The sequence below is a fragment of the Seriola aureovittata genome, chromosome 9 (genome assembly GCF_021018895.1).
Source record: "Seriola aureovittata isolate HTS-2021-v1 ecotype China chromosome 9, ASM2101889v1, whole genome shotgun sequence".
Lineage (NCBI taxonomy): Eukaryota > Metazoa > Chordata > Actinopteri > Carangiformes > Carangidae > Seriola > Seriola aureovittata.
In genome coordinates this window covers 6017364-6039636 of record NC_079372.1, presented here as the reverse complement: position 1 = coordinate 6039636, position 22273 = coordinate 6017364, and the positions used below count along the sequence as shown (strand labels likewise).

At 44.1% G+C, this 22273-nt stretch overlaps 1 protein-coding gene across 5 annotated transcripts in view; it reads right to left on the bottom strand.

Moving 5' to 3' along the window:
- The window catches only part of rarga (retinoic acid receptor gamma a), a 44039-nt gene extending 22768 nt beyond the window's left edge, over positions 1-21271 (bottom strand). The window contains exons 1-4 of one of the 5 annotated variants that reach the window (XM_056385349.1): positions 21144-21271; positions 20923-21014; positions 15404-15456; positions 7717-8089 (exon numbers count right to left, since the gene is read on the bottom strand). In XM_056385349.1, the coding sequence (XP_056241324.1) occupies positions 7717-7885 (169 nt within the window). In that variant the 5' untranslated portion in view covers positions 7886-8089; positions 15404-15456; positions 20923-21014; positions 21144-21271. Of the gene's footprint in view, positions 1-7716; positions 8090-15403; positions 15526-20922; positions 21069-21143 lie in introns of those variants that run through there. The other 4 variants (XM_056385347.1, XM_056385348.1, XM_056385346.1 and 1 more) reach the window with 4 other exon arrangements.
- Between the last annotated feature and the right edge of the window lie 1002 nt (positions 21272-22273).

Sequence of the window (22273 nt, the reverse complement as noted above, 5' to 3'; positions counted from 1 at the left end):
TGCCACTTCCTCTGTATACAGTCATTCAGGTTCCAGGCAAGCAGTCAACAACACAGTGATGTGTAAGGCAATAAAGGCAGCTCGTTTTTTAAATGCCTATGCACTAAACACAGCGTGGTGATTTTGAAAGGAATGTCGAGCTTTTCCATTGCTGATGTGAGCATGTGTGCAGTGTGTGGACATGCTGAAACAGATTGCCGGTGATGATAGAGACACTGAACACCAGTCCACAGTCCCTCCCACTACAGCCAGATTCAGGTTACTCAGAACACACACACACACTGACACACACACACACACACACACACACACACACACACCCACACACACACACACACACACACACACACACACACACACACACACACCCACACGCACACACACATACACCCACACGCACACGCAACCTCACACACACAACCTAACACACACAAACACACACAACCACACACAACTTCACAAACACACACACAACCTCACATACACACACAACCACACACACACACACAACAACACACAACCTCACACACACATGCACACACACACACAACCACACACAACCACACACACACGCACACACAACCACACACACACACACACACACACACACGCACACACACACACACACGCACACACACACACACACACACACACAAATCCTCTACAGGCTGTTTTTAAAATGAAAGTTAACGAAGGACAAACATCTTATTGAAGGGATGTCGTGTTGTTTTGTCCATCAGGGACAACGGAGCACAATCCTAGCGTTCTTTCTCATCACATCCATCAACTGCTCCACCAGCCGCAGGTTTTACACATGTTCAGCTCTGACAAGACATGTAATCTTATCCATTCATCTACCTCACTCTCTCACTATCCATCTCTGGAAGATACCTGATGTGTTACTGAGGAGGGACGTGGGGAAAGTGAGGTATGACTTATGAGAGAGTCTGTTTCTCAGCAGCGGCCATGTTCGCTTCTGTTCACATGCTGGTCCCACCAAAAGGCCTAACAGAGCTACTCTTCAGAGCACTATCAGTCTTGGCCATCTTTCAGCAAAGTCTCTTTCACTCTCTGTCTTTTTCTCTCACTCTGACGGCACTGTCATGACATTTTGCTACCCGTGTTTTGTGCCGGGGGAAAAACAAAAAGACAGATCTTTTAGTTGTTCGTCCAAAAATATGAAGCCCCTGTCTTGTTCTCATAGGCCCATCCTGTGCCTGTGTGCCCTCCCACGCCTTCTGAGGGCCCATCCCTCCTTTTCTCGCCATTGTGCGCTCTAGGTCTTGCACGTGCCCAAAAAGGCCCATCTGAAAACAGACGCCTCCCATTTTTAATAGTAGCCTCTTTATCTTCATCTGTCATCATGTCTGAGTTGTATTACACTCACTGGCCTCTCCCTTACCACCACCCTTTGCTGGCTTTCCACACAGGCAGGCCCACGCAAGCACGCACACGCACAAATACACTCAGCGTTTCCAGCACTTAACGGCAAATTGGCTCCAACTTGCAGAGACGGATAACGAGAGGAAATCCAAGGTGAAGGCTGAGGAGAAAGAGAGAGAGAGGAGAGAGAAGAGAGAAGAGAGAAAGGGAACCCAAAAGTGCATAAGCCAACAGGGTTTAGGCGGATATCATCAGAGGAGCAGATATTCTGCTCACTATCGCTCACAAAACTCCTTCAGTGGGTGCTTAAATTGTCTGGAAAAACAAACAAGGCAGGCCTTTCTGTCCATTTCCCACCCTCATCTATTGAATCATGGCCAGCGCTGGTTGCAAAATAAAAAAAGCAATGTGAGGGAATCGATTTCCAAAAAGGAGTGGAGCGCCTGTCATCTTGAGGCCAGTGGTCGCCTAGGGAGATGAAAGCGGGGATGTCAGACGATGCAGAGCTGTTTATTAAAGCAGAGGAGGCTCCAGTCTCACTGATAGATCAAGGACGCAGCCAAACAGCGCTACACATGCTGTCATCACACACACAAGTACACACAAATGGTCCAGTCCTAGCATTGCTAATTTGCTATGTAGATCATGGTCACAGGAGCAGAGATGCCAGCGAGCAGATGGCTGTATAACGGTGCTTTTTTCTGATGAAATTGCACCACTCATAACGGTGAATGCCAGAGTCAAAACGAAACACTGCTCACACTGATTTGGTGTAATAACCGGGTGCTTTGTGATTTGACGAAGAACTGGCTTTCATATCTCTAAACTGAATTGATCAGAGGCTTTCTTTTATCTTTTGTCAGAAACCATCGGGCAATCATTTCTTGCAGGGTTTTGATAAGATCTCTGAAAATATGACTAATGTTATTCTTGCAAAGAAAGAAACACAGTAGGGGAAGATGTTTATATTAAACATGTTGCCTACAATTTTAGTAGGTTTCCATCAATCTCAAATGTGTGTGTCATTCCTGAAGGTTTTCTGAAATTCTTTGAAATCGTCATTTCACCCCCGGCTCAGCCCATTTCTTCTGCGCCTCAAATAAATCTAACAGAGATCAGTAAATGCCACAGAGATTGACAGAGGTCGGAGATGGATCAGCTTTGCTCTCAAAAACAAATGGTGAAGTGAACGCTCAGGTGTCTCAGAGGGCATTTCAGTTTCAGAAGTGACTGAGGCAGGGCTCCAGACTAACTGTCCCACTGGCAGCACTCGTGCTACCAACTTTCTCAGTTGCTTGCATCAGCACATGATTTGGTCACACCCTTTTTTTTTTTTTGTAAACAGGAGTTCCTCTTTTTCTGTGTTATAGGAAATGCTGAACTTGATAACCATTTCATTGTTTTTTACTCTTGTTGTGCAACTTCAAGTTTAAACTGCATTGACCCAGTTACAAGTTAGGAGTTGCCTGCAACGGAAGGGTCACACACATAACAACCACTGGTACTGCGTTAGCCATTTTTGTTTCTCTTCATCACTGGCTCAGTCGGTCTCTCCCTACCTGCACCTGCGCTCTCAGCATCAGTTATGAGTCGGGACTTCTCATTGGCTCTCAGTGCATGTGAAAGGAAGGCAGGAAGAGCCGGTGAAGAAGAAAAAGTACTACTTTATAGCACAATGTCTAATGCAGTACCTGTGTCAGAGGTCCACCAAAACAGCACGATGATCATCATGCAACCACGTAACTCGCACACGTCTCATATGGTCAGGTGTGACATCACAGTTTGTAAAGAGCACGTAGGAAGAGAAGAAAAAAAAAGAGATGCAGATTTGTGTCTATAGGGAGCCTTGTGCCTGCAGGGAAGTGAGGGGTAGCGGGGCTGAGCTCATCATTTTCATATCCATACATAGCTCTCTTTCTCTTTCGTCCCCCTCCCTTCATTCAAATATACAGCATACCCACAAAAGCACGCACATGTGCACCCAGTCAAATCCAAACCTACACCGTCAACCACATACCTACCAACCTCCATCCAGGATGGGCTGAAACCCAGCACTTCAACCTTTATGAAAATAAATAAAGAGGTACAATGTGCTGTTTGTGCTCTGCCTCGCCTCCAGTGGAGAAGGCTTCACTCTGCTAGTCGACATCCTTCCCTGCTGTCCCTCTCCTCCATTTAAAGGTTCGCTTTTACATTCCCTCTCATACCACATTTCCCAACAAAATGGCTCCTTTACGCAACTCCCTGAGCTCCCTAAGCCAACATGACCTCCTTATGTGTGTATGTGTGTGTGTGCGTTTAAGAATGCAATGAGTGTTTTTAATTATGTCACTCTGCATGAGGATATTTTTTTTTTCTGCTGGAACATTTCGGTCCTTTTCACAGCCTCTCTGACTTAATGGTTTGTGTGTGTGTGTTTGTGTGTGTGCGCACGCGTGTGTGTGTGTGTGTGTGTGTGTGTGTAAATGTGGTTTTGAGTGCGCACACACGGATGCATGTATATATTGCTTAGCAGCCGGTATGCTAATGTTTATGCGTGTGTGTGTGTGCGCATGCGTGCGTGCGTGCGTGCGTGTGTGTGTGTGTCCGTGTGTGTGTGTGCGGCATATAAATCCATGCCCAATACACACTTCACATAAACAACTGTTCACCTTGTCTCCAGCAGAGGCACCACCGAGCAGACTCAGGCAGCTTTTACACAAGTTTCAACACGCTATTCATTCCATTCTATTAATATAATGTTCTTAATTTCATCCCGCTGTGATGCAGCTCACAGCTGAGCCTCTCACAAGCTTTCTGTTAACATCACTCAACATAAAGCTAGAAATTAAAGTCTGAATGGAAAGTCCAAGTGTAGCAAAGGACTTCAGATTTTGGACCAAGCCATGTAGGCTGAAGGAAATAACCTACCAGCTTTTCAAAACATCCCTGTGGTTGGCTTTGGGGCCAGGGCTCCGGCCCTGATTGGTGAAAGCTTAGAGAGGTGTTTCAGGGCTCAGTGGCGATGTTATCACATAGTAAGTGGCCTTAATGGGCTTCCAACTGTTTGTTTGAAGGACTCCCATAATGACAGGGATCAACTGATAACGGCCTCCTCTACACACTGCACACAGAGCCATCAGACCCTCTCATGGATGAACAAACGCCGTTGCGCCTTCGTAAACATATGGGTGCTGAAGATGAGAGTCTTGCAGCACACCCACATGGTCAGTGAACCTCATTCACACATGACTTGAAGGTTGAAGTGAAGCGCTGAGGTGTTCTGGGTCCACTTCCTTCCTATGCATTAAGAATGAAGAAAAGCCTACTATCTCTACATGTGCAAACACAGTCCGCCTACCCCATCCCTCCCCTCTCCTGTCTCTTCCCACCTCTGTGTAAAACAGGTATTTCCAAAGACACTCTGGTGCAAAAATAGAGCGCCGCCATGGGAGGTGCTCCAACCTGTCGGCACAGCGCGCACACCCAACAAAGGTAGGTGTCACCCGGGCTACCTTTCTAACAACAATTAAAGCCAGTGCACTGAAGCTGAGCAAGAATGCAGAGCTATTTACTGCACACACACAAACACACAAACACACACAGGAATATCCACAGTGCGCCTCCCTCTATGTGGAAGGTATTTTCTCAGTCTGGCCTACAGACAGCCCTGACAACAATGAGCAGGCCTGTTAAGCCAACTCCTGGAGAAAAAGAGAAGAGAAGTAGAAGGAGAAGAAAAACAGGGCCTGGGGAATGTCCAAACCAAGGCCTTTTGTCTTCCCCGCAAACATTTAAGAGAGTGGGGAATGAGACGGCTGTCAGTAAAATGACTTGTAACATTCCTTGTCAAGGGATACACCAATAGGATGTTTTAAAAGGCGATATCAACAGCTGAGAGTTTTCCATCAAGGCTGAAACTTAAAATGACACTGAAATGTATTTTTGCAGGAGCGTCAGCACAGACACAGGGCAATTTAAGGTTAAGAGTTTCAGACGTGTAGCGCTGAAATAATTAGTCAATTAGTCCATTAATTGATTAGTCGATTCGACTATCAACTGGTTGATCATTTAAGTCAAGAAGAAAATGCTGAACATTCACTGGTTCTCTGTTTTTATATCAAACATCTTTTGGTTTCGGTCAAACAAAGAAATCATGTGAAGATGTCAACTTTTATGACGACCATTTATACTATTTTCTGACGTATAGACTAAACAGTTAATTGAAAAAGACAATTCATCGATAATGAACATATTAATTGGCTGATGAGCTCATTGAGTCTGCTAGAAGCAAAAACATAATCATGTTGATTCTAATATTACAGTATACACAGTACATCCAATACTGACATTGATTTGTAAAAGTAGAATCAGCTAATATAGAGGTGCAAGTAAAATAAAAAAAAGTCAGTCTCTACACATAATGCTGAGTTGAAGTTAATTGTCACAATAATCCTGACTTAATCTCTGACCCTGGCCTTGTTTAAGCTCTAAGACAGAGCTTAGACCAAATAACTGCAGTCTTTAACCCTCGTGAACGATACTACTGCCAGCGTGGATGTGTCAGTACAAGCAGTCATGTATGAAGGCCCAGTGCATGTGGTTGCCTGCGTATGTTTGTGCTTTGATACTTGTTTTTGTTTTAACTCATGCCAGTGTAAAAACCAAAAAGAATCCATCTGTCAGTGCGGTGGGATTTCACTCTGCGTCAGGGGTATGTTTCTAGTTTTTCGATGAAAGAAGTGCTCTGTGTGTGTGTGTGTGTATGTGTGTGTGTGTGTGTGTGTGTGTGTGTGTGTGTGTGTGTGTGTGTGTGTGTGTGTGTGTGTGTGTGTGTGTGTGTGGGAGAGAGAAAGAGTGGGAAGAGTGTCTCTGGTGGTGTGTTTGCATGTGTGTATCTGTGTGTTTTCCTAGCAGGGTGTGTTCTTGGATTCCACCACACTAGGACATTACCCCCAGGTGCTCGCTCTCTCTCTCTATCTCTCTCTCTCTCTCTCTTTGGCTCTGTGAAAATACCTTGAGGATTAGGTGGGCAGCAGCAGCAAAAAAAGAGGGGGGGGTGTAGGGGTGAGGGAATGGGTGGGGGGGGTGCAAGGGGGGGTGAGGTAGTGATTGATGGCTGAAAGGCTGGAGAGGTGCTCAGGCATGCTGGTGTGGGGGAGAGAGGGGGACTGCACGCATAGGCTGGAGGTGGCGGGGGGGGGCTCTCAGGCTCTGCACTCAGCTGTTGCCACCCACACCCATTATAGCCCCTCCACCACCTACCACCCACCACCACCTGCCGACCCCTTTAGCACTGCACCCAGATAAGATTTCTCCTGCTTACCTTTACCTCACGCAGTAAAGGCCACAAAAGTGCGCCTTCTTTTCTCTCTCTCTCCATCTTTCTTTCCCTCACACTAACATCCTCAGCAGCTAATTATTCAGCAGTGGCTTTTTATCCGAGGATATTTTCTGACCTAGAATCCCGATGCTGAGTAAAAAACAGTGTTTTGAAACAAGTAGGTGTTTTGAACAATGACCAATGTCTGTCTGCAGCGTTTGTGTAATCTGCCTAGTTTTTCCATGACAGAAAAACACTCTTATTGCCAACAATCTCCTCTTTGTGCTCAATGCTCCATACATCATCCCATCCCAGGCCTTCAGAATACAACAGTGCCCCCTGTGGTCAAATGTACAACGACAAGTCTGAAACTAAAGGACCATGCTGCTTGTTTGAAACCTTTCCTTCCACAAAAAGGTGTGCGGTGTGTTCACTCTGGAAAAAAACAGCAAGATAAACCTTCGAATTGCAATTGTACCTATTTTCAAATATTTGCTGATGCTCGGAGCACTCATCGCCTCACACTGAAAGAATGTTGTTTTGTCTCTAATTGCAGACTTGTGGGTTGCCTGCCTCACAAAAGCTCTGTGAGAGGTCCACACGCACACACACACACACACACACACACACACACACACACACATATACACACCACACACACACACACACCAGTGTAGCCACAGTCAGAGTTTGTGGTCATGACCACACCATCTACAAGCATCTATAAGGAAACCACAGCAGCAGAGTAATCATTGTATTGATGAAAGTGGACTTTTTCCTCACGGTTTCTTTGGGGGATTTTTTGCTACCACTCATCCTATATCACAAACAGACCCTAAAGTTTTCCATATCCACAAAATTACACATAATTAAATGCAATTTCAATAGCTGTATTTTCCTCTTTCCAAGTCCAAGTTGTTTAATGTGACTTGACTAAAAGGAAGGTATGGGCCATGTATGTAGTTTGAGCTGAAATGGAAAAAGATACATGAGAGGGAGGAAAAAGTCAAACCGTGATGAAAATGACTTACAGAGAGCGGCCATCTCTTTGGGCAGGTCAGCACCAAATCTCCCAAACAGGCTGCTGTTGGCCAGCAGGTCGAAGGGGGAGTGGCTTCTCATGGAGTTGAAGGCGAAGGGGTAGACAGCAGGTGGGAAGCCGGTCATGTGACCCACCTGCTGTTCCCTGTTGGTAGCCATGGCGACAGAGCCCCCAGGGGTCGGCAGCAGGTTGCTAGGTGAAAGTAATGGCTTTCACAACACCTGGAAAATCCCCGGCAAAGTTGAAATCCGTGGCCTTTCGAAGACTCTCAGGATGTGGGGAAGGGATGGGCGATGATGGGGCCTTTGGTTTAGTGAGGGAAGGCCGTACTCCACTTAAGAAGAGTCATCCAGTTCACTTTTCTGGGGAAGAGAAGGCAGAGAAATTTGTTATTTATTACTAATAGATTCACCATGAGGATTAGTGTTTCTGAATGAAGATGATAGAATGATAGAATGAGTGGTTTGTGTTGAGATTCTCTACGGATTCCACAAACACATTTCACCTCACATCAACTCTGAGTCCATCTGCGTTCTGGGACGGAGAATAGTTTATCCACAGTTGTAAGAAGGATGTGCAAACTTCATACCAACAGGTATGAGAGAATGGGAAGGAAGAAGGAAGTAAGGAAGGACCGGACGGCGAGAACCAAAACAGATAAAGACGTGAGAGAAAAAGAATGAGTGAGCAGTGAGAGGAAAAGCCAGAAAAACTGGGACTGGGCGAGGGGAAAAGAAAATAAGAAAGAAGTTTGGAAAAAGTTATAACAGGGAAGAGCGAGAGGGAGGGAGGGAGGGGAAAAAAAGAGAGCGAGAAAAAGAGAGAGAGCTCTTGTTCCTGCAGTTTTGAAGAGCTTCCAGACTTCTACAGTGATTCCAGGCTATGCCATATGATTTAAATCACCAGAACTCTACTATAAAGAGCTCCTCTGTTCCTGCTGCCAGCCTAGCACAGCAGCCTGCCTCTCTGCCTCTTTCCCCCAGGACCAGAGGCCCAGACACGGGGTCCAGAGCAGCATGAAGAGAGAAGGGGGGTGAGGGGGTTGATGGGGGTAGGGGGTAGGGAAAATGAGATCCACTGATTGCTAACTGCTGCTGTCACTTCCAACTATCTTCTCTTGAGGTCAGGCTCTCATCCCACAGAGTCATTTTGGCTCTAACCTCCTGCAGCCCGCTCGTCACTTTGACTCCACACAGTAGGCATAGACAAGTCAGGCTCAAGCGTGGACAAGGCTGCAGTTATGCCCCACTGTTGACTGTTAACACAAGAGGGGGGAAAAAAATCCCGGTAAAGCCTCCCATTTTCTTTTTCATGTTTTCTTTTTGCCTTTCGCTTCCCTAGCGTGATTTCGTGAGTGGGTGGTGTGATCAGCTTGTTTTTTAAATGTGGCTTTGAAAAAGAGCAGAGCCAAGGAATTTGGAACTGCTGTGGCTTGTGAATCTGGGAGAAAAGACAGGGAAAAAATCTTGGTAATGAATTCGGTATAAACAAAGAAATGAGGGGAGGAAAAAAACAAAAAAAAAGATCTAAGGCTGAACCGGTGAACTGCTGAACTGTGCGAAAAAGCACAGAGTAACAGTGACAGGGTCTGGGCACTGGGGGGCACTAAGAGGTGGCGCCGTGCCCAGGAAAAAGAGGGACAGCTTTCCAAGATGCACACATATGCACCACACAGTCTGAAACCATACACATGCAATCAAGTCACTGCAAAAAAACAAGAAACTCCACACATGTGTGAGAGCACCCACTAACACAAACACACACACACACACACACACACACACACGCACACACACACACACACACACCTCTCACCCCTTGCCTTTTCCAGGGCTCTGGCTCCCTCCCTGCCTCTCTTTCTGGCTCTTTCTCTTTCAACAGAGCCAGTTAATTACACCCTACTGCTGCAGGCAGCTTCAAACCACCACTAATTTAGAGTTCCATTACAGTAAACTGTTCCACATGTGCATCCAGGGCTCAGGCAGGCTCGGGTGGCCACGTTTCAGGAAGGAGCAGCCGCCGATAGGCACCCACCCCCATCCTGCCAACACAGCCGTGCTGCCATCTTTCTTTTTCGTACCTTCTTTCTCTCTGTATTTCTTGTTTTCTTTCTCCCTTCTCCTCTTCCGTGCTACCTTTGATTTTCTTCCCCCTTTTTCTGACCCACCCCACATCTCCACTCTATAATCACGTCCTGATACCCAATGCTCGTCTTGGCCTCCCCCACCCGCACCACATCTCCATCCTTCTTCTGCTTATACAACTTGTACCATGACCCTGAGCAGCAGTTCCACTGTGTGGCTAACGCACAAAAACATCACTACAGATTTCACAGTGGCCCTAATGGGAGAAGAGGTAGAGATTGGAAAAACAAAACTGCCAGCGACGCACATACTCATAATACGTATGTGTGTGTGTATTATGAGTATGTACTTGGCCAGCGCCTGGCCCGTTTGGGTATCTGCCTCATGAACTCAAACCAGGCCCCATAAAGGCAGCGCAATCTGTCTGCGAGCGCTGGGAGAAAAGAGAAGGATAAAGAGAAAAATGAAGGTGTGTGAGCAAAGAGAAAACTCATGGCAGAGAGTGGGACTGTATGCATGTGACTTTTGTATCCCCACAGGTGGAAAACAACAGTATATTAATGCAAATGTGAATCTTAAAATGTGCTTCAAGACCTTCAGACCAAGCAGCGAATCGTGTCTGAGTGTTCACATGCATGTCATGAAACAAAGAAATGAACTAGAAAAGAAAGAACACAAGGAGAAACACAGCCTTTTAGAATAGAACCCAGTAACCTTACTCTTCCCAAACACAATAATGAATTAATAAAAGAGTTGGCGCCAGTGTTTTTTAATGAGTCACATCAGCCCAGCAGCTTTTTACAGAGCCATTTATGTTTTATGTTGGGTCCTGTGGTAGGCTAACTTCGCCAGCCCGTCTGGGGCTATAAGGGGATAAGGGGAATTTGGAGTGACCTCATCCCCTGTTAGCCAGGGCCAAATGGGCATGGAGGGCCTCCCCACTTCCCCTGAGCCTGGGGGGCACACAGGAGGCAGCAGGCGGCCAGGCGGGCGAGGAGCACCAGGCCAGCTATGGGTGGGTTCACGGCTGCTGCTGGGACTTTCCATCATTGCCTAAGAGGTGCACTGTGGCAGTTTAAATTTACTTTGGTTGTTTCTGTAAATAGTGAAGTGTCAGACCTCACAGTAGTTCATCATGTTAGAGCAGACTCATTGGTTACACTTGAGATAATCCATTGATTTTTATCAGAACAAGACGCAGTGTAGCAAATGAAATGAAATCAATCAAAGCAGCGATTTTGGAGACAGCACTACAAGACGAGGCACGCTTTGAGGGAATAAGATTCCCTTGTTTGCTGAGGAGTTTGGATTTCAACAAAAAGATGGAGCAGAACAGAGCAAGAGTAAAAAGGAGCGAGAGAGAGAGAGAGAGAGAGAGAGAGAGAGAGAGGGAGTGAGTGAGAGAGAGAACAGTTCCCACAGATTGAATGTCTGTCAAACAAAGGGTATCAAATCCTCTGTGTGCAAAACAACAATTGTGCCTTAAATGTTGTGACGGAGCAAGGCCCCTCAGGCATTAAGAACTGCAGTCAAACATAACAAATAAATCACGGCATCTCAGGAAGCTCGGCACTACACAACCAAGAAAGGCAGTGGGTTTTTTTTTTTTCTAGTCAGCACAAGAAACCACAGGTGATTACTCTGCGTATAAGAGCAGGACTCTGGGTGCCATGGCTGCCCCAGTTTGTTTACTGGAGGACATTTCTTATTCCAATCCAGGAAAACACTAAAGAATTTACAGTAACTGTGCGTGATGTTACATTGAGTTGTAATTGCATGTTTGTCTTTGTGGATATTTGCCTTTGAAGTCAAGTTTTTACGACCTCTTCAGAGACTTCTTTTTGTTTCACTTTTCTGAGTGAGTCCACAGAGCTTCCTTTACTCCAAAAAATATGCAATTTTTTTTTTTTTTTTAAATTTCCTGAGAGGTGAAATAAAAAATATGTGTCAATCAGCCGGGGCAGAGCTGCAAGTCAAAACCTTTACTCGAAAAGGATTGAATTGTAAAGTCACAGCCTCAAGATAAATGAACTGCACCATGTATCCTGACAGGAAAAGCTTGGCAGAACCACAGAGTCCTCTCAACCTTTTTCCACCTCTGACTTGCCCACTCCTGTTCATTTTTTTTTTTTTTTGAGAGAGAGAAATCTGTGCATGTCTTCCAGGCACTGACTTCCAATTGTCTAGATCATAAAATGATTAATGTTCAGTAACTTTGTAAAGGAAACGACTCAAAGCAGAGAGGGTCTATGTTTAAGTTTTGGGTCGTGGATGAAGTCATACTACCACAACAGTTAAACAATGATTTTACAATCCATGTGTCCTAACTGAGTTGACAGACTGACTTTTAAAACTGCTGGGAGCAAAGTGAATATTTAGTTTCATCATCACTGCTCAATATGCCCACACAGAGCCATCAAGTCTGTTTAACTGATTCAGAAAGGATGAAAAAAAAAAAAAAGATTTAAATGTTCATATTGAAATGGGATCATGAGAGCGTTATCTGATCTTGTCGCTGGCGTCAGCAGTATTTGGCTGTGAAAACAATATCCTCAACACTATTATCTGATGCAAAGCTGACAGCTCCCAGTCTTTCAACAAGTGGCTGGTTAATGGCTCTGAGAGAGACATATAGTGACAGACAGTTCAGTGTCTCCAAACAGATCTGCATACCATCACTTAAAACTTGTTTGACATCTGCCTGCTCTTGGCATCACACAAACACGTATTTGCTTACAGCAGCAATGCAAAGTAGCACCTCTGTGTAATCACTTGTCACTTACAGACGTTTTGTTTTTGAGGAGTGGCACCGGGGAGTGTCTTTATGCAATCGTCAAACTTTAATTCCTTTTTTGTTGTTCACTCTCTCTCCTTTGTTTAAACATAATGTCACATAACAAGCTGTGTCGACTTGCAGCGGTGGAGAGAAGCATGGAAAGAGTGAGAGCTCACAGTAAGACATAAAACACTTTGTGACATGATGAAGTCATCCTGACAGCTTGTTGTTTCCATGATGTGGTAGAGCTCTTTGGAGTACTCAACATGGAGACTCCAGCAGTGGGTCCAGCAGAGTTAGAAAACACACCACAACAGGAAAAAGCAAAGACAGATGATGTCAAGATATGAGAAATAAGGAGAGAGAGCAAGAGAGAGAGAGACAGGAAATAAAGCAAGAGAAGAAAGTCTAAAGTGGCAACATCATGATGGGTACTTTTCTGGAAGTGAAAGGTAAGGTTGGCGCTTCTAACGCGTCTTGTGAAGCAATCACTGAAAGAGGAACTGTTGATGATTCTCACGGGCAACTATGAAGGTGTTTCTCTTCCTCAACTCAGAGAGAAAACAATCCTTTCTCTGTATAAAGAGATACATAATGGATGGGTTTCACCACCACCACTTTTAGCCTCGGGAGTCAAAGCAGCACTCAGACACAAGCAGGCCCAAACACACACATGCAAGCACAACATGGAAAACACAACTCACATTCACACAAGTTTAACTTTGTGCCAAAAGATCCTTTAATGAGGGCTTGGAAGCAGGCTGAAAATGTAAATCCTCACAATCAGAGCGGCACACCTGCAAAAATAGACATAGGAAATGGAGTGGAGATAGTTTCCCCGTTAATTATAGTGTGGCAGCGAGAGAGCCCCTTGATTCCCCCTAAAACCACCTGTCTAACTCCTCCCTACCACTTGGCCTTAATTGCTATAGAAATTCCAGAAAACGACAGGTATCAACAACTCCCAGATTTACTGCTCAAAGCCATGTCACAAAGACAGAAGATTTTGCAATACAGAAGCTTTTATGGGTCAACTGTTGTTTCAATGGCTCCACCTGAAAAGTATCAGCACACAGTACAGCACCAGGTTTTGCAATTTTGTTTCAAAAAATGTCAAGTTTTTGACATTTTTAAACTTGGATTGTTTTACTGGAAGAATGAGTCTAACAAATGAAAGAGTAATTATTGATTGTTCGTTGATTGATTGTATTATATTTTTTGATGACATTTAACCTTTCGATCCACACAAACTGCCACTAATCACACTGTTTCAAAATAAGAAAAATAAGCTCTTTTATACTTTTGTTTCTTATTTGTTTTACTTATTTCCAATAGAGAGTGTGTGAGCACTGACTAAAACATTTTAAGGACGGACTGTTGCTTCATGTGTAAATGTTTACAACAACCAAAATGGTTTCGGTGAAGCTACAACACAACACACTCATGATCAGGGCACATGAGTAATGACACATGCACATCTGGAGCATATAACAGCAAACACAAATAATAATTGATTCCAAATTGTCACTGAAGACAAGCAAAACGCTGTGACTGAACACCATGTTGGTTAAGCCGCTCTGTATGGACAACCTGTCCTCGAAAAAAAAAAACCCAAAGGGTGGCTCACTGAAGAGAGGGATGAGCTCCGTTTCTTCCTCTCCAGATGTCACGGACTCTGTGTCAAACTCAAAGACCAGATGACAGCAGAGGGCTACACAGATATCACTGGCCTTCAAGCAGGAATCCCTCACTCAGCTGTGTGGGTGTTTTCCTTTCAATTCACTTCAATCAAACTGTCCCTCACACTTATGTCAGGTCCACCAGGGGAAATAAGCAGTGGACAGCAGGTGCAAAGCCAAGGGAGCCCAGCTGCAGCACTTTACCTATTGGCCAGTCACTGCTGGAGCAATAAACCAAAGCACTGTGAAAAGCTACAGTCTGACATCAGGTGCTTGATCTTTATCTGATATCCAAATCACACTGTACTAAATGCACTGTGTTCCACATGGCTGTAACAAGTGGAACCTGTTAACCTAGCATATATGCCAGCATCAATAAATAATCTTCACTGACATGTTGCTAACTATGGGAACACAATGAATAAACTTTCATGTAAACTAAGACCAGAGCTGCAGACACACCTCACTCCACAGGAATTAGCCTCTGCTGTTTAAAATGAGGAAAACAATGCTTCTTTATTCCAAGTGTTCATATGCTGGTTATAAAAAAAAGAAAAAAAAAAAGAAAAAGAGGAAAAAAAAAAACAGGTCAAGGACTGGTGACTCCTCTGATGAATACACATTCATACACATCAAACACATGCAAGCGTGTACACACACTAACACACACACACACACACACACATACACATATGCTAATAATAAAGAGCTCCACAGGCAACTGGGTAACACTTGAAACACTCATTAATAAGCACATATGTGCACACAGGCACATGCAGGCACACATACACATGTTCGAGTATGTTTTCATATAAACTCAAGTGTCACAATTATGAGGCAGAGAGAAACAAACACACTAAAACACTGCATGCAAACAAACATGTGCGCCCGGACGTTATAGTGTTTACACATGGAAATCGGGTCGGATTTCGGGAAAACAATGATTACTTGTCTCGGAGCCTCTAAAGTGTCGCTCACACTCAGTCTCTGACTTCAATTAAAACTGTCGACCCGTTCCCAAGAAAAATGCAGTCTCTCTCTTTCTTTCTCTCTGTTAAAAGGGAGTGAATAGAAGAAAGGAACACAAACAATGACTAAACTTACCGATTCTAAACTTTTTAAGTACAAATGACTCACCAGCTCTCGAGTCGATGAGGCAGACGGACAGATCAAGTACTTGATGGAACGGTCTGATGAGCGGAGCGAGCCAAGGAAAAAGGAGAAAAGATGTGTGTACGTTCATCAGAGTCCTTCTGACAGCACAGACAGAGCAGCAATGAGCCTCTCTCTCTCTCTCTCCCCCTCACTCCCCCTCTTGCACTCTCCTCCTCCTCCCCTCTCCCAGTCTCTACCTCTTAAAATCACTCTTTCACTCCCCAAAGACAGGCACACACTCACTCTCTCACTCACTAAGAAATAATTATACTCTCTGATTCATAAAGCCTTCCTTTGTCACGTGACCCAACACTTCAAATATACAGCACATTTTTTCACAAGCCACAGAATGCCTGGAGGGAAGAAAAAGGCCCAGAGAGCTTAAGTTTCTGTTTTTAATTCTCTCTCCCTTCTTTGTCTCCCGGGTGAATTCTTTTTCTCTCCTTCATCTTCTTGGCTAAAGAGTTGGTTTACCTACAAACTGTTTGTGCATGTTGAAATGCAGAGTGATGTCGTGATCTAAGATCATGCATGTTTAATCAGTGCGTTCACTGTTTAATAGGAGAGGATGTTTGAATATTCTCTACAACACATTTCATTATGTTTTGATTGAACACAGACACTGTTGGGTTTCTTCTTCCAAGAACATCTGCGGTTTCACCTGGCCATTTATTTCCTGGTGTGATCAATTTATGGAATTAACATAATCATAACCTATCATAACAACATAATAACCTGTGGGCTCAGGACAGGCATGTAATGTATGTGCTGTTTTTGTGTAACACATGTTTGTGCTTGGCTCTGGTTTTTATTGCTTGCAATGTTTCTGTAGCAATCTTGCCATAGCACTGATAATAAATCTCAACTACTATTACCATTGCTAATGCTCCAGTATACTACTGAAGGGATATAATATTAAATACAACAAGTATACGGATACCTATGAAACTAATTAAGGAAGTAAGACACAGAAAACAACTGATACACTGTCTAAATATTCTGCCCTTATTAAGGACAGATGAAAACCAGAATTGAGCATTCAAAGCTAATATTTTTCAGGATACACAACATCTGTCAACATCCTGTTAATCATTATGCAGTTGGGAATATTCTTTTTAAAATCAAGATTGTTTTTAAAAATCAGCAGAACCTAAATCACTTCAGTCCTTGAAACGAAACTAGTAGTGGCACATCAGCTGCAGGGAAGTCCCGTGTGTGAGATGGCAGAGCTGTGCAGCAGCGACAGATTTGGGTGTGCCCCTGAATGTGCCCCTCTCTCCATATGAGATCATATGTTTCAGATATGTGTTTATGTGTTTGTGGTTCTGGGCGTGTACCCTGTTTTTCTGAATGTAATGTTTCTCAAGTTGTTTTGGTTATGAGGAGCACCTCAAACCTCAGAACTGGGAGGAGAAGGCACACCTAAACTGGCACCTCAGAGCGAAGATCTACTACACTGTCTCCTGAGACAGCACATACATGTCAGGGTAAATACATGCATTCTCCTCTCCCGATACAGTAAGCTACATCTAGTTTAATGCGTGTCTAAACCAAGCAAGTGCAGCATGAATTTTCAAAATAACCAACTTATACATGCACTACTTATTCTGAAACTTCATCTAAAATGATGCCCTTCAGGCATATTGGCCATGCATCACTTCATTCTCCCAGATATCACAGTCTGGAGCAGAACTGCCAACCAATGCAGCATGTGGAACTTTTCTTCTTCTTGGTCTTCCCAGCTACATGTACATTTAAGACCAGCTACAACTGCCGCTTGTGTTTGTAAACCTCAGTAATTGGCCTGATACAGGCAGAGATCTTATCCTCAAATACACTGACCCCAAAGTGTCTCCAGGATAAAGTCAAGCCATCATAATCATTAAAAAAACCTCTCAGCCTCGCTTTCGTTATTCCTATGTGCTTCTAATCTTTATAGCCACATATGGTCTACAGTAGCCTACTGAAATGTTCTTTCATACATTTTCTTTAATGTGGATTTGCCAGCACATAATCGGGGCAAATAAATGGATAAGCAGTGAGAGGCACTGTTGCCTTTTTGCAGAAACCTTATATTCAGGAAGCGCGGATCTAAGCCATTCTGCAAAAAGCACTTCAGCTGATCCTTATCTCGTTTACATTTGATTTATGTGTTGCCTATGAGGCCACTAAGGCTAATAGAAATCCTTTAACTGTTTGCATAGCAGCACTAAATCAGCAATTGTGTAACATGAAACAAGATGATAAATACAACTATAGGACACAGAGAAAAGCTAACAGTATATTAGCTGTCAGAGCGATGAGAACTGTGAAGTGTGAATTTCAAGTCAGTGTGATGCCATCAGTCTGACTGAGACCATGTGTTTGTGTCAGAAAGTGCAGTCAAGTGCATGAAGATAGTCGTGTGTGTGTCAGTACGCGGGGCATGCTGTGCTCCTTATTAAATTATGACACTGAGCTTGAGCAAGGGGGTGTTTAGGATTTGCCTGTGTGTGTGTGTGTGTGTGTGTGTGTGTGTGTGTGTGTGTGTGTGTGTGTGTGTGTGTGTGTGTGTATATGCGCGCGCATGTCTGCAGTTCTGAATATGTGTATATGTGTGCTTGTGTCTGTGTGCATGGATAAGTGTGTGTAGGCAGTAGCAGCAAGAAGGTCAGAGGTTACTAGTGTTTGTGTTTCAGTGTCAGTGAAGTGTGCTCCAGGCAGAGATTTATGATCATTGTGTCTGGGAGGCTGTAGAGTGGGGGATAATGAAGATAGATCAGGGTGCTATCTCTCTCTCTGGGCACCACTGGAAACATGGCCTATGGCCCCCGCCATTCTCGTATCATTAACTTCAGCCTGTGACATCATAACGCACTGCCCTGACATCAATCCTAACACAGTGTGCTCTGACAAAAAGTCGAACACAGAGAGGCAATTCCTCACAGGAAGTCATCTGGCAAACACGGGCATTGTTCGGCTTCTCTGGGTGTGTTTATGAAGATATGAAATATTCATGGAATCATCATACTCAGTCGTGTGTTTCCACTTTAGACTCAACCGTATTTGCATTCACAGAACTATGGAACAGAGGCCTGGGGCTCGCTGGCAAAGGAAGAGGAGCAAAGGCAGAAAGGAAGGAGGAAAAGGGGGGATCGTGAAGGGAGCAAGACAGGGAGGAAGTCAGGTTAGAGGGGTTAAAGGGAGATGGAGTGAGGAGGAGGAGGAGGTGGAGGAGGGGGAGGAGGAGAGGTGTTGGAGGGCGAGAGGGCCACTGGTGCAGGGAATGTGAGAGAAAGGGGTGTGAAATAGAAAGAGGGAGGGAAAGAAAATTGGAGGGTGAGATGGAGAGACGGATGGATTGTAGAAGAACAGGGGGTGGGGCGGGGAAGTTGATGGGATTGGTGGTGGGGAGGTGAGAAGGGGCGCAGGGCGCTGGTGCCTGTGGCGGCAGGTTTTAATCAGTAACAAGATGCCTGTAATGAGATCACTATTTCCCCACGTTCAGATTGATGTCATGTGCAGTTTGGTGCCGCACTGAGACAGGCAGGGGGACGCAGGACGAACGCACACGCCCCGCACTGGAGTCATTTGCGCGCACATGCAGAAACACATTCATGTGCACACAACACACAAATATACACTTTCTTGGTTACAGACTCAAACACACATCCTGTGAAATGAAGGAGCTCATTCATCCCGCCTGGCAAAGTGCGCTCATTTAGAGTCCAGCCGCCTTGAAGTAAAAACATACACAGAGGAATACTACTCACAGGAAAATGAGTTACTCATGGCAAAGGAGAAATGTATGTGTTAGGGACCGAAGGGCATATACCACTATGTACTCCTCTAACAAAAACAAATGAGCACAAAGCTTGGAAAAGAGTGAGTGAGAGCCAAAAGCTTTTTTACTGCAGCAGAGATGAAGGGAAAAAGAGACGGGGAGGAAGGAGAGAAAGAGAAAATAAAAAGAGGAGTGAGTTTTTTTGTGCATATTTTGGGTTGCATTCAGAGGTTGTCGACACAACTACCAGTGTGTGTGCCAGCACATGAGCGCTCTTGCCTATTCCCCAACATGTGTGTCCAATGAAAGGTGAACGGCTCTCCTGTCTATACTTTCCTCAAAAATCAGCCATGATGTCACCATGAACCCATCTTGAACCCACCTCTGTCAAAAAGCATTACTCCAGCCCTCCCTCTCTCTGCCTCATTTTCTGTTCCACCTCTCCCTCCTTCACGCTCCGTTCCTGCCTCTCAAATTCTTCACCGAGCTCCCATTCTTTTTCTTTCCTCTTTTTCATATTTCCGTATTCTTCAACATTTCCCCTCTCCCGTCCATGTCTCTTTTCTCTCTCACTGAATCGCAGTCTTTTTCTTTTTTTTTTTTGGCAAGCGTGGTCTAATTGAATCACCAAAAAGCGCAGCCATTTGCCAAAAATGCCAGGATGTTCTGATTATCATAAACTTTGTTTAAGCTGTGGTTTTACAAAAAAAAAAAAAATGCTCCGAGTACATGAGGGGAAGCCAGAAAAATAAAAGCAGACAAAGAGAGGAATCGAGGAGAATGCAAATGAAAAAGGGGAGAGAGAAAGAGAGAGAACACTGGGGAAGAGAGGGGTGGTGGGGGCAGCGAGAAGGCAGCCAGAGAGCCACATATGGAAGTGATTCTGTAATTACTGCAAATCTGTGAGCTCAAAAGGAAAGGTCTTCTTTTCCATGCCTCCTTCCCTGCACATAAAACTGCCCTTGTGAGAAAGCTGGGCACTAAATACTGCACAGGAAACATGAAAAAAAGTTTAAAAGTTTTTATTTGCTTTTGCTTTTTTGGCATGTTGCGTCGGTATATGAATATGTGTACGATGTATGTTTTGTATGTTGAGACTACACACAGGCCTGTGTTTGCTGTTTTTCTGCACAGATGCTGATCATGAGGCTAATTCCACACAGTCTACTACTGGAAAATTTTCTGCATTCTTTGCTCATTTGCTTTGCTTTCCTGATCTTAATCAACCGCCCTGCAAGCTAATTTAAAACAAACTGCGAGATTCAGCCTGGAATAAACTTAAGACTCTCATCAGCCTCACACTTAACTGGCATCATTCTCATAAAGCACACGTTCAACAAGGTGTATGTGTGTGTGCGTGTGTGGGTGTGTGTGTGTGTGGGGGGGGGGGGGGGGTTGTTGGTGGTTAGGGGCTGGGTGACAGATAGACAGACAGGCAGACAGACAGACAGACAGACAGACAGTGATGAAGAGTGTCTTTTAAGCCTCGGGCTAAGCAGTGCTTTGCAGGTGTGTATGTTGGCAGCGATTCCTGTTCTGCTCAGTCCCCGAACAGTTTCACCAGCCTGTAATTATCTCGTGCCCTGCCATAACGTGTTCTCATGATGGGTGCGTGAGTCTTACTCACACACATACAGTAAACACACACTCCGATTGACGCAGCTTGAGCTTCGTTTATTCTTAGACACATCCAATTAATCACGACAGGAGATGATTTATGTAAAGTACACAAGCCTACCTTCTCCGCCCGGAGCTTCAAACGCGAGCACATCCCCCCAGAAGTTTGAAGCGTAAATAGTTGGATGACAAGCGCACGCACGGCGAAGTTTTCTGTGAAGGAGACAAAACAAAGTCATGGACAGTCTTCAGAGGGATCCTCCATTACGGCTCGGCGGCTCGTAAAGATCACGCCATTTGCTCTTACGCTTCAGAGATCATTTCAGTCATTTGTCAGATTACCTTCGTTTGTTGCCAATCCGTCACTGAGTCCCGGCAGCTCAGGGGCGTCGATGGGAGCTACCGAGCGTGAAGATTTATGACACTGTGACGCCCCCTAGTGATGGAAGGGAGGGCTGCAGCATCCATGCTGTCAGGGCGGATGGGATGAGATGGAAACACAAGAAACAAAGAAAACAATTAATGCAAGAATATGAAAGTAACAAAATAAGTCAATATTTATTTATGGAAGTGAATAAATAGCGAATCCATCCCCCTGGCCCGTGATAATGTCATAACTAATAATGCCATTACAACATTACAATCATAGAATAATCATAATGACTATCTCATCCAGTAATCATATACTTGTTTTGGACTAATCAGTTCGAACATGCCATTAAAGCAATTAAGATATAGATAGATAGATAGATAGATAGATAGATAGATAGATAGATAGATAGATAGATAGATAGATAGATAGATAGATAGATAGATAGATAGATAGATAGATAGATAGATAGATAGATAGATAGATAGCCATGAATTGTTATCGAGAATGAAAACTCAAAGGTCTTAAGAAAATAAATAAAACTCCTATGTTAGCAATAGGCTATTAGGAAATCATCAGAAGGCAGACTCACGTTCACTTTTCAATTAGTTTTTCTTTTCTTTTATTTTTATTTTTTTGCAAGCAATGAGTAACAAAACCCAGATTTTACCTGCGGATCCAAACATTGAAAAAGAAATGGAGACAAGATAAAGAAAAGTGTGCTGGGGTTTGATTTGTTTGTTTTTTGTTTTTCTTGTTGTTGTTTGCTTTTTTCAGTATATTTGTCTGCAACGTCACCTTTTAAGTGAACTCTTGTATAAATAGACAGATAGATAGATAGATAGATAGATAGATAGATAAATAGACAGATAGATAAATAGATAGATAGATAGATAGATAGATAGATAGATAGATAGATAGATAGATAGATAGATAGATAGATAGATAGATAGATAGATAGATAGATAGATAGATAGATAGATAGATAGACAGATGGGATCCTGTTCATGTGTCAGTGCCTTGGTTTGCCACTGGGAGGCGCTTTCCTCAAGCTGTGTGTGGGTTGGTTCTGCAGGTTCAGTCAGGCGAGTTTGTTGCTGAC